Here is an 11,628-nt window from a genome sequence, read left to right as displayed (position 1 = left end):
CATAATACCGACATAGGATTTCCCTCAGGATTGGTTCCTTCATCCTCAGTCCTTGAGGAAATCACTGTGGGAAACTTAAACATTGAGGAGAAGCATTTGGGGGTAGAAGGAGTCAAGGTTTGGAAGAGGCAGTTTGCTCCAACTGCTGAAAACAGGGATATCATTTAGGTACCAGTGGACTGGACTAATTTCTTATCTGTTGTCCTATTAACTCCCAGCAAATTTGATTGGGCCATAAGATTTATTTCCTCTTCTGTGTGGGAAATTATTTGCCAAGGAGCTAATACCAACATTATCCCATTTGTTATCCCAAAGTCTTGCCCAGTTGATACCTCACTGGAATGCCTTTTGTCTCAGGATGCTGGGGAGAAGAACTCTTCCCCATTGGCAAAAACAGCATTACTGAAGCCATGTCTGCTTCATCAACTTCAGCCCCGCACAGAAACAAAAAGAGGAAAGAGAATGTGCCACTTGTTGAAACAGAGGTAAGAAGAAGTTGTAGACTTTAGAAAATTAGCAAAGGATTTAAGAAAATAGTTTGTAAAGATAAAGATTGCCTGGCATTCCATACTGTCCCACCTTTGATCCCACCTAAAGTTGTTAAAATTTTAAACACCTCTTTTTGTAAGGTCTCTGAAAAGGATTCAACTGAAGAATTACTTAGCAAGAAACACAAGTAGACCAAGAGTGGAGGCGCAAGCATAGAGGGTGCCAGGACTGCTAAAGAGCAGGGCAAGAAGGGGAACTAGCACTTCCATTAGCTAGATCCAAACCTACTGAACTATGATCATGTCTTTTGCTTTGTATTATATGGTCCTTGTAATAAGTGGAACTGTGATGTTTGCATGTGATGCTGTTAATGTGGCACCTGACATGAATCATGTGGGAAGATGTTACTTGTGCAAGAATTTAAGCCTCTTTTGTAAGAATTTGATTGATCAGGTTTCTGTATCTGCTGGGTCTGGTTCTGAATTAAACTCAGTCTGGGTTCTGTTTTTCCACATTAATGAATAGAGACTGGAACATTTTAAACTGGAACATCAGAGGTATCAATGATCCTAAGAAATGGACTGCTATAGCCAATAAAATTGAGGAGTCTCAATGCTCCATTCTCTGTTTACAGGAAACTAAAAGAGAATCTTTTGACAACTTCTATCTCAGAAACTTCTGTCCCAAGAGGTTGGGTAAATTTGCATTCCTTCCTTCTAATGGTGCTTCTGGAGGGCTGCTAGTTGCATGGAATGAACAAATTTTTTCTGATCATCTATATCACGGCAATGAATTCTCACTTTCAGTCATCTTTACATCCAGGCATAATGGAGAAAAGTGGATTTTAACTAATGTTTATGGGCCCTACCAACCTGATGACAAGATTATCTTTTTGAATTGGCTTCAAAACTTTATTACTCCAGATGGCATCCCTTGGTTATTGATGGGGACTTTAATTTTATCAGATACCCACACAATCATAGCAGGGAAGAAGGTTGCATCAATGACTTTCTTTTAATGCAGCTATTAACAGATAGGCACTCATTGAAATCCCACTCAAAGGCAGAAAATTTACCTGGAGTAACATGCAGGAAGCACCACTTTTGGAGAGGTGTTTCACCTCTGAAGATTGGACCAATATATACCCAGCAACTTTTGCTACCCCACTAGCTAAAACAACCTCTGATCATGTGCCTATTAAAATTCAGATTGGGTCATCGATACCCAGAGCCAACCTTTTCAAATTTGAGAATTTCTGGTTAGAACACCATCAATTCAAAGAGGTTTTCAGCTCTATCTGGTCACAAAAGGTTCAGGAGAGGGACAGTGCCCAAATCATTGCCACTAAGTTCAAGAGATTGAGAAAGGGACTTCAGAATTGGGCCAAGAACCTGTCAGACCTGAAGAAAATTATTGCAGACACCAACTTCATGATTTTCTACTATGATATCATTGAGGAGTTCAGGCTTCTATTTGTGGAAGAACATAATGCCAGGAACATTCTTAAAGTGCATATTGAAATCATTCTGGACTATCAGAGACAATACTGGAAGCAAAGAGCCACTATTAGGAAAATTAAAGTGGAGAAGCCAATACTAAGTACTTACATGCCAAAGCAACTATAAAGTTCAGAAATAACTCCATTTCAATGATCCAAGATGAGCAAGGACAGGAACATCATGATCACAAGGCCAAAGCTGCAATTTTATTCAGAGCTTTTAAAGAAAGAATGGGCACAGTTACACCCACATCAAACCCACTGAATCTGCACCAACTGCTCCAGCCACTGGATAATCTCACAGAACTTGAAGTTCCATTTACTAAGGAGGAGATTGATAATGTTATTAAGGATATGCCTGCAGATAAAGCCCCAAGACCTGATGGTTTCAATGCTGCATTCCTGAAAAGCTACTAGGACATTATTGGCCCTAATTTCTATAAATTGATAAAATATTTTCACGCAGGTCAAGTCAATATTCAGAGTATCAACCACTCCTTTATCACACTTATCCCAAAGAATGACTCTGCAGCCTCACCATCAGAATTCAGACCCATTTCTCTGTTGAATTGCACACTCAAGATTCTAACTAAGCTGCTTGCAAATAGATTACAGAAATACATTCTGAACATGGTGCACAGAAACCAATATGGTTTCCTTAATAACAGATGTATTCAGGATTGCCTAGCTTGGTATTATGAGTATATTCACCAATGTCATCAAAGCAAAAGAGAATTGGTCCTTCTGAAATTGGATTTTGAGAAAGCATTTGACATGCTTAATCATGAAACTGTCATTGAGATCTTGCAAGCTAAGGGATTTGGAAATAAATGGATTCACTGGATTAGAATGATCTATGGTTCTGGCTTTTCTTCCATTCTGCTTAATGGAGTTCCAGGGAAGCAATTTCTCTGCAAGAAAGGAGTTAGACAGGGGGACCCACTTTCTCCATTGATATTTGTGATTGCAGCAGACCTTCTACATTCTATACTCAATGAAGCATAGCAGAATGCTTTGATTGAATCTCCCCTAATTCATGATTCATGTCCTGACTATCCAGTCATTCAATATGCTGATGATACAATTTTAGTGGCAAAGGCAGATGCTACTCAACTGATGCACATTAAGAACCTGCTCTTACACTATGCTGACTACACTGGTCTTAAGGTTAATTACTCCAAGTCCATCATGATCTCTATCAACACTCCAGCACAAAAAAGGCTGAATTATCCACTCTACTTGGATGCAAGATTGGCTCCTTGCCACATACCTATCTTGGACTGCCTCTCTGTCTGAAAAAACCAAGAATTGAGGACTTCATCCCCATGCTCAAAAGAATTGAAACTAGGCTGTTAAGTTGCTCCACAATGCTATCCACTGGAGACAAATTAACTTTGTTAAAGTCTGTATTCACCAGCTTACCCACCTTCATCATGTGCACATTGGAGGTTCCAAGGGTTGTGATTAAGCAAATCAACACTTACCTCATGGACTGCTTCTCGAGAAAATTTGGTACTCGGAAAAGAGGAATGGTGAATATTTCTTGGGATGTTGTCTGTAAGGACAAGGATCAAGTAGGACTGGGAGTTTTAGATCTAAATGTCCACAATCAAGCGCTGCTCATTAAATTTCTCCATAAATTTTTCAATAGAGCTGATATCCCATGGGTTAACATAATCTGGGAGACACATTATCAAGACAAGCTCCCAGGGGACAGTAAGCTTGGGTCTTTCTGGTGGAGGGCAGTACTTAAACAGCTGGATACATTTAAACAGCATGCAGTTTGCAAACCAGGGCTTGGTAACATTGTGTTGTTTTGGACTGATAAGTGGCAGGACACAACTCTTCAGCAAAAATACCCACAACTGAACTCATTTGCTAACAGTCAGAGTATTTCATTGCAGGAGGTGCTCGAGGCTAGTGATATTAGTCATCTCCTTCACAGACCTTTGTCAGTCTAGCTACACTCCCACCAGAATTTGCTATGGACATGATCATGATGGGATGCTGGAGTATTTGGATGAGCAGAAATTACAAGATCTTCAGAAGAGCTACTCCAACGATTGATACCTGGAAGTTCTATTTGAAAGAAGGCATGGCAAAAGAAGAACTTAGAGCTAAAGCAGATAAGGCACTCAAGATTCGTACCTGGATTCAGGCTTTGTATATGTACATATTTAATTAATGAAAATTTACCGTAGAACAATTGTTCTACGGTCTTGGCTTCAAAAAAATAGATGTTGGGCGTCATATGTGGCTTCTTGCACCTCCAGATCATTTATGTATCCTTGAACAGTTGCTATCTAATAAAGCTACGCTGTTTATCTAAAGAAACCCAGAATATATAAGTTGTATATATGTGGTCTTGGAGATCTTGGGCCGAGACCAAGACGAGTTATCAACCAAAGCATCATGGGACATGTATATCATGTAAGCCCATACTTTCCTCCATCCCAAAATAAGTTTCTCAACTTTGTACTAACTTTAGTACTCCCTCCGTCTAGGTGCACAACCTAAGATGACTTATACACGTAGATGGATTTAGTACAAAGTTGAGACACTTATTTTGGGACGGAGGGAGTAATAAATTGGTTACTACTCCGTCCAATCCATAATAAATTGAGTACCAAGTTGCGTTTTGCAAAGACTTCACAGGCATACAACTTAATAAGCTACTCCACCAGTTGGCCACTGCATTGTAAATATTACGAATCACAAAGTGCAAGGTGCCTCATAAGGGAAGATCGATGCAGACAACTCGCGTCAAGTCTAGTTGAAGTTGAAGACCTAATTAATGTTCCACTTGATATTGATCATCCACAATGTCAATATAGTGCCCTTTTTTGCACCAAGAAACACGTAACAATCTGTTCACTGTTGCAAATCAACCTCCATGCTGGACTTGTCTGTGTCACTGCTTGTAGGCGTACAAACCAAGGATTTGCGAGCTCTCTGGGGGGGCCTGCTTGTCCCAGGGTTTTTGGGTTCACCTTTACGCTTTCCTCCAAGGAACCCCAAGGCAAGTGCTTCCAAAGCTTTTGCAGTCGGAGGTCTGTTCCTGGTTCCATGCCTCCGAGACTTCACCTGTGAAGCCAGATCAGGTTGCAGGCTAGCAGGTTGTCCTGTTGCCTCTGAAACATCATGGACACAATCGCTGTTTGAAACGGCAAGGCCTTCCTCAGCCTTCATGTAACCATGATCGTCTGATGAAGCGACACATACCCTCGTGCTTATCTTATGATCTAGTGATGTCTCCGGTTTAACCAAACTGGTAACCTGCGCCCCTTCTTTGGCAACTTTCGCCTCAGCGGTTCTGATCTTTGAACAAACTTTAGGCACCACCTCGACCTTGCACTCAGATGACTTGTCCTCATTTAAACTGGACACATTCACCTTCTCGTTTGATCTGTCAGTGGTACAAGAGTTTGATGCAACCGTTATCTGCTCGCATGGCTTCTCCTTCGTGGAATATCTCGCAATTATTTTAGTCCGAAAATTGTCACTGACATCAGCTGCAGTTGGTTTTGTTGAAGTCCACAGCGGCTTGATTTTCTTTCTCTCTAAACCATGTCCTTTCGAGAAAGAAAAGCTGTGCTGACTGGTCCGATCATTGCTACAGCTGGGTAAGCTTCTGTGCTTTGACACTGGGGTTAAATACTCGAGTCTTTCAGTTTTTGTTTTGGGACCAAAGAGGCATGTCATATCAGTTTTTTCAGTACTGCCATTAGAAGAATGGCCATTGACTGGAAAACTCGACGATGGTGCAGCCAACATGTTTTGCAATGAATTGACTTGGTTTTCTTTGCCTGCATGGCATACTGAAACTATTTCGGCATCATTCACATCAGCTGTAACTTGTCGACAATCTGCCTGGTCATCTGATGATTGATCTTCCGCATCTTGCTCCTCTGAGGAACTGACACTCACAGTATTATAAGAATGACGTGAAGGACCAAAATGGACATTTACATCAGGTGGTAATTTCCTCAGCTCTCTGACTCTGAAGGGCTCTTCCCCTTGGACCAAGGTAGTATCGATAATTGTGAACTTTGGAAGCTCCTGATATCCATCCAAAGGACCATCATGGTTCAGACTCATGTCTGTAGCATATCCACACTGCTCAGCAGTAACACCATTGTCCGCTCCGCCAACTTCTACCTCAAGAAGAACGGGATCCGCCGCAACTCGCTTAAGAACATCGCTGACAGAATCAAAATAATGAGTGCCTTTAGTGAGTTTCCTTCTCGAGATTTTTTTGATACCTGGCACAAGAAACACAAGGCAATTCTTAGTTGTTCTGACATCTTTTGACTGCTCTGAACGCCACCCTCTTGCAAGCAAACGGGGCCAGACAGCTTCCCAGAAAAGTTCATTAGATCTTGTCTTGCTTATTCTGAAACCACCTGTTAAGAACTTAATTATATCTTCCGAAGCAAGCAAGGAACAATCTTTGCCTGTAGGCATGTCAGGGTAAACAGAAGGAGCTTGGTTTGGTTTAGATCGGTCCAGAACATATCCAGTCAAATCATGCTTCCCTTTACCAATTCCAACAGCCTCCACAAAAGCTTCTGTTCCAACAGAGGATTTTATAGCAAAGACAAGATCCTCTAAAGATGCTTGTCCGGCGTTGAAAGATTTGAAAATCTGCAACAGGCGAAAGCAATACAATTCCTGGTAAAAACAAAGCAATATAATTCATATGGAAATGGATGATGGAAGAATAGATTTGTTTTTTGGCTTTGGATCAACACGATTTCACTCGTTTATTTGTCCTGGGAATAACGGATTAAACAATACCAAGTGCTCCCTCCGTCCGGAAATACTTGTCGGAGGAATGGATGTATCTAGACGTATTTTAGTTCTAGATACATCCATATTTATGCATTTATCCGACAAGTATTTCCGGACGGAGGGAGTACATAATTAAAGCTAGAAAAATAAGAAGAAATCAGGACAGCCAAATGGATTTAACAATACCAAGCACCTGCAATGGCTTTGGTTTTCAGGTTTCAGGTTCATAATCGTTACTGAACATCTATATAAACTGCATCAGAGTAGTCAGGTATACTGATATACTCCCTCCGTAAACTAATATAAGAGCGTTTAGATCACTACTTTAGTTATCTAAACACTCTTATATTAGTTTACAGAGGGAGTACAAGTGAAGTAGAGCACTAAACAGACTCAGTTGCCTGAACTATGGAGATTTGGAGTAGTATAAAATGAAGAAAAATCAAGATCAAACGTGTTATTTTGAACAATGCAAGTGGAACCAAAAGCTTGAACTAGAGATAATCTCGAAAGAGAAGTTTTTAAAACTCGAGAGCAGCCAGTTAAACTGGGGAAAACGGAATTGATGACTTCAATGGATTGGTTCCCTACTTCCCTTGAAAGACATACATGCAATCGCATGTTTAAAGAATGACCATATGTGCAGCAGCAGCAACAACTCTTCGACATCAACAGAGAGAAAAAAAGAAAAATACACCAGAAGAAAAGTGAGAGATTTTTTTTTTCAATATTGCACATCAAAATTAGAAAATTGAGTAGTACATATCAACTGGACTTTGCACAAACCGTTCCTTCTGACAATCTAAGTTAAAAGAGAAATGAGGAAAACAAATCTAGCCACAGAAGGGCATAGTGAATGCTAGAATGTACACAAAAAAGTGTTCAAAGTGAGGGTCAAACTGACACAACTCATCTGATCATGGGGATAATTTCATATTGGGCCCTTTCACTAATTAACCAGCAAACAAAAACTAAAGGCAAAAGAGATCAAAATTATTTCTATGGCCTACATTTGCAACGTACCTCGACCAATGAATCATGAACTCCTTCGAGGATTACAGATTTCAAACGAGATATAATCTCCTGCTGCCGCCAACCTGTAAAGATGCGTTCCCCAATAATGCATCTCGTAGTTCTTGCTTTTCTGCAGTCCGACCATCTTTTATAAGCATTTCTTTTGTAGAATATTCCATAGTAGTATGAGAGTACATCCCCAACGGTCTTATTACCAAGAAACCTGCTCAAGAGGCTTAGATTTTTGCCGAAAATGTAGAGCCCGAGAAGAAAACATTCTGCCTCAGTAGCACTCCAAAGCGAACTGGGCAAACCGGGCAGTGGAGTAAATTGCTCGATTTCCCCTTGTTGGGTCAACAACTTATTGGTAAAACCCGGACCTTCTTGAGTAGAGAATGGAGCCAAGTTCTCATCATGTGCTTGATTGATGCAAGATTCTATCTGATTAACAGACAGCATTGAATGTTGATCCTGGTATGTTGAATCATGGGCATTTGTATTATTTCTGATTGGATAAATTGAGGTCACCTGACTATCCTCGCCTTGGTCGCTAGCTCTTGCTTCGGATTCTGAAGAATGCTGCCTTCGTGAATCGTCCTCCTTATGGACTTCACTTGGTACCCACATGATTGGTATAGCTAACCCAATCATACCAGGGTAATCATAACCAAGTACGATGCTTTCTGGTGTGCTGGTCATGAGCCGATGGCGCTCAACCTCTGTGGACAGATTGGGGATTTCTGCCTGGTATTCACTTCCAATGCGTGGACATACAGGTGCTTTGTCATATATCACATCTGAAGCAATAGAAGCTTCTAAAGATGGTTGGTTTTCACCATTGTCTTTGAGTTCAAGTGACTCCATCTACCAAAATCAGAAGAAAAAATGTAATTTGTTGAGATAGATCACATATTTAAATTGATTAAGAAAACATGTATATAATCAACATTAGTAACTACAATGGCTTGTTTTTAAGTATATGAGCCAGAAGGGTACGTCGTTAACAGATCTCATTCAGGACTTTGGTGAGAGAAAACAGCTATTCAAAAGAAATTCAACACATGAAAATTTTGAGGCCTGGGTACTTCTATTAGAGTTCTTATATACTAGCTTAATACTGTGATGCGTCACTATTATACCTTCGGCGATAGAACACCACACTCAACAGGGAAGTATTGAGCAGAAATAATTTACTACATACAGGATGAGCAACTTTGGCGGAAATATGTAACACACGTCCAGAGTTCAACTTAGGCCCCATAAAGTAACCCACATTCATCAAATCCACCTCACACAAGACTGAGGACGAAATGGTTTCACAAAAGGGGTTAAGTTTTGAGAGGTACACAAAATAATTTGCAAAACGCTTGTTCACGGCAAGCTCCCGGCAATAATATTAAAGATAAAATGCAACTGTAAGCAGGACAACATGGACCATCAAACTGAGACCTTCCAAGCTCCAAAAGTCAACAAAACCTAGTGTGCGAGCGAATTACAATTTACTCCCTCCGTAAACAAATATAAGAGCGTTTAGATCACTAAAGTAGTGATCTAAACACTCTTATATTTTCTTTACAGAGGGAGTACATGGCAAAAAAAAGGAGTGTGAACACCAAATTGGAAGCAAATAAAGGCAATGCATATCATATTGTATAACCACTGCTGAGGAGGACATGACTCACAATTGTAGAATGCTTCAAAAAATAAGCAAGACTGCAGTCGTCGCAGATTGGACCACCCAATATCAAGTAGCACTGCCAATTACTTATCGGGCGTCAAGCAGGGAACAATGACAACAACCTACCGTCAACCTAGGCGGTGCGTAACTCTCAATCGCTCGCCACAGCACCCAAATCTGGGCCACCATGGCGAGCAAATCCGTACTTCCAAGACCCCGACACGCACCATTGCGTTCTTCAAATCTCATGCCCAGTACCAACATACACTGCCAGCCACCCCATCAAACTCGTGGGGAACCTCCCGCACATGGCCGGGAGCAAAGCCACGGGCTTCCCCGGCATGGAGCAGCGAAGCGGAGAACCCCGGGCCGCGCTAACCAAATCCTGAAATCCAGGCTGTCCAACGAGGCGCGCGCGCACGGACACACGCTAAGCAAACCTAAAAATCTGTGCGATCACGGAAGGGAAGCGCCCGCGGCCGAAGCACGGCACCGCAACGAGCACGCGAGACGCGCCACCAAACAGCTACGGCATCATCCTAAGCGGAGAAGAAATGTAAGATTGGAGGAGGGAGCAGGGAAGCGAGGAAAACCTTAGTCTCCATGCAGGCGAGGCTCCGCTGCGGCGAAGCCTTCGTAGCTCCGAGCACGCGGGCCCTCCGATTCTCTTGTCGCACCCGGGAAACGGACGACGCCGGCCAGACAAACAACAGAATCTGCAGGTCCCACGGGAAGAGATTGAGCGGCGGTTGCGGGAGCCGAGCGCGCGACAAGCAGAGAGCAGCTGCAAGCCGCCGGGAGTAGAGTACGGTGAGGGCCTGCTGTCTGGGCGCGGTGGTGGTTCGCGGAGAGGAGGCAGAGACGGCGAGGCGAGGCGAGGCGAGGCGAGTCGGGCTTTAAAGACACGCACAAGAGAAAGAAAGAAGAGAACGGCGACAGCGACACAGAGATTGGTGGTGTGGTGTGGAAAGGTAGACCAGCAAATTGTTGGCCGGGCTGGGCCGGCGATGGGCCATCTGATTGTTTTTATGCACTCAAAAATAAAGAATATAAAACTTTATTAGCAAAAGAGCCCGTGCGTTGCAACGGGTATAAAATAAATGAACATATAGCTTAGTCTAAGGTGAAGTAGGAAATCAATTGATCATGTTTACGCAGATCACATCTTGAAGGAGAAGTGTTGCTATGACCTATGTCTTTGAAAGGAGACTAATATTTAGTAGGATGGTTTCCGATGTGAAAATGTATGTTTTTTCAAGAATGGCCATTTGTAATTTTAAGTATTTCTACTTTTCTTTTGCTACATTTACAGTTGTTTCAGTGGTAAATTATTTTTCAGATTTGTAAGCAATCCAATATTCCAAAACATGATCAATATTAACAGGATTAATGATGGAATCGTGTATGGCCGTTATGATACATTAATCCCTAAATACAAATACAATGACATAAATGATCTCAAATAATCATATATGAATTAATTAATGATGAATTTGCAAAGATAGGGGTAAGATAACACAAAACATGTTGATGCAGCAATTAGCATGATTTATGCACCAACTAATGCACCACATATTTATGAAGGTCTGAACTCAACAAGAAAATAACTCACTGCCATTGTCACCATGTATTTTGGTCGAGCGATTGTCACCATGATGACCAAAGCTAGTAGTGCTTAGCCATAGCAACTGAGCAGTCATTGATGGTATTTTTCGTGACAGATTGGCAGAGCAAACGTCCAAGTTCGGGAGGACCGTGGCACACCCTGACTATGCGACAAACTGATGATGGACCAAACAAACATGCATGTGAGGTATGTACTCTGTACCAACTTTCGTAGCGATGGCTGGGAAAAAAATAGAAGACGATAGCCTGTCGAGTAAGATGCACATCGTTGAAAATAATCAAGGACGAAGCCAGCAGCAACAGGATCTGGATCAACCTAGACACTGCTTGGGGTGAGAAGCTTTATGTATGTGTCCTCCGTGCAAAAAGATGACGATTATATGCTATGCACAGACAGTAAGCCGTGCCTGTATACACAACCAGTTTTTTTAGGGATATCACAACCACGCATATGTTGAGACTTGCAACTCGGACATCTTAGAACGAAGCTGGACAGATAACAGATTTGCACCAAATATCATCCTAAAGCCCA

At 41.8% G+C, this 11,628-nt stretch overlaps 1 protein-coding gene across 1 annotated transcript; it reads right to left on the bottom strand.

The window, feature by feature from the left end:
- Positions 1 to 4,380: 4,380 nt before the first annotated feature.
- LOC119296136 lies at positions 4,381 to 10,366 on the bottom strand. Its single transcript, XM_037574528.1, has 3 exons — positions 10,064 to 10,366; positions 7,802 to 8,656; positions 4,381 to 6,631 (listed from the first exon to the last, which is right to left on the bottom strand). The coding sequence occupies exons 1-3, from the start codon at positions 10,073 to 10,075 to the stop codon at positions 4,859 to 4,861; spliced, it is 2,640 nt and encodes an 879-aa protein (XP_037430425.1). The 5' UTR covers positions 10,076 to 10,366; the 3' UTR covers positions 4,381 to 4,858.
- Positions 10,367 to 11,628: the final 1,262 nt, after the last annotated feature.

The sequence above is a fragment of the Triticum dicoccoides genome, chromosome 4B (genome assembly GCF_002162155.2).
Source record: "Triticum dicoccoides isolate Atlit2015 ecotype Zavitan chromosome 4B, WEW_v2.0, whole genome shotgun sequence".
Lineage (NCBI taxonomy): Eukaryota > Viridiplantae > Streptophyta > Magnoliopsida > Poales > Poaceae > Triticum > Triticum dicoccoides.
Note: the sequence above shows the minus strand (reverse complement) of the source record. Positions and strands in the feature narration are given on the sequence as shown.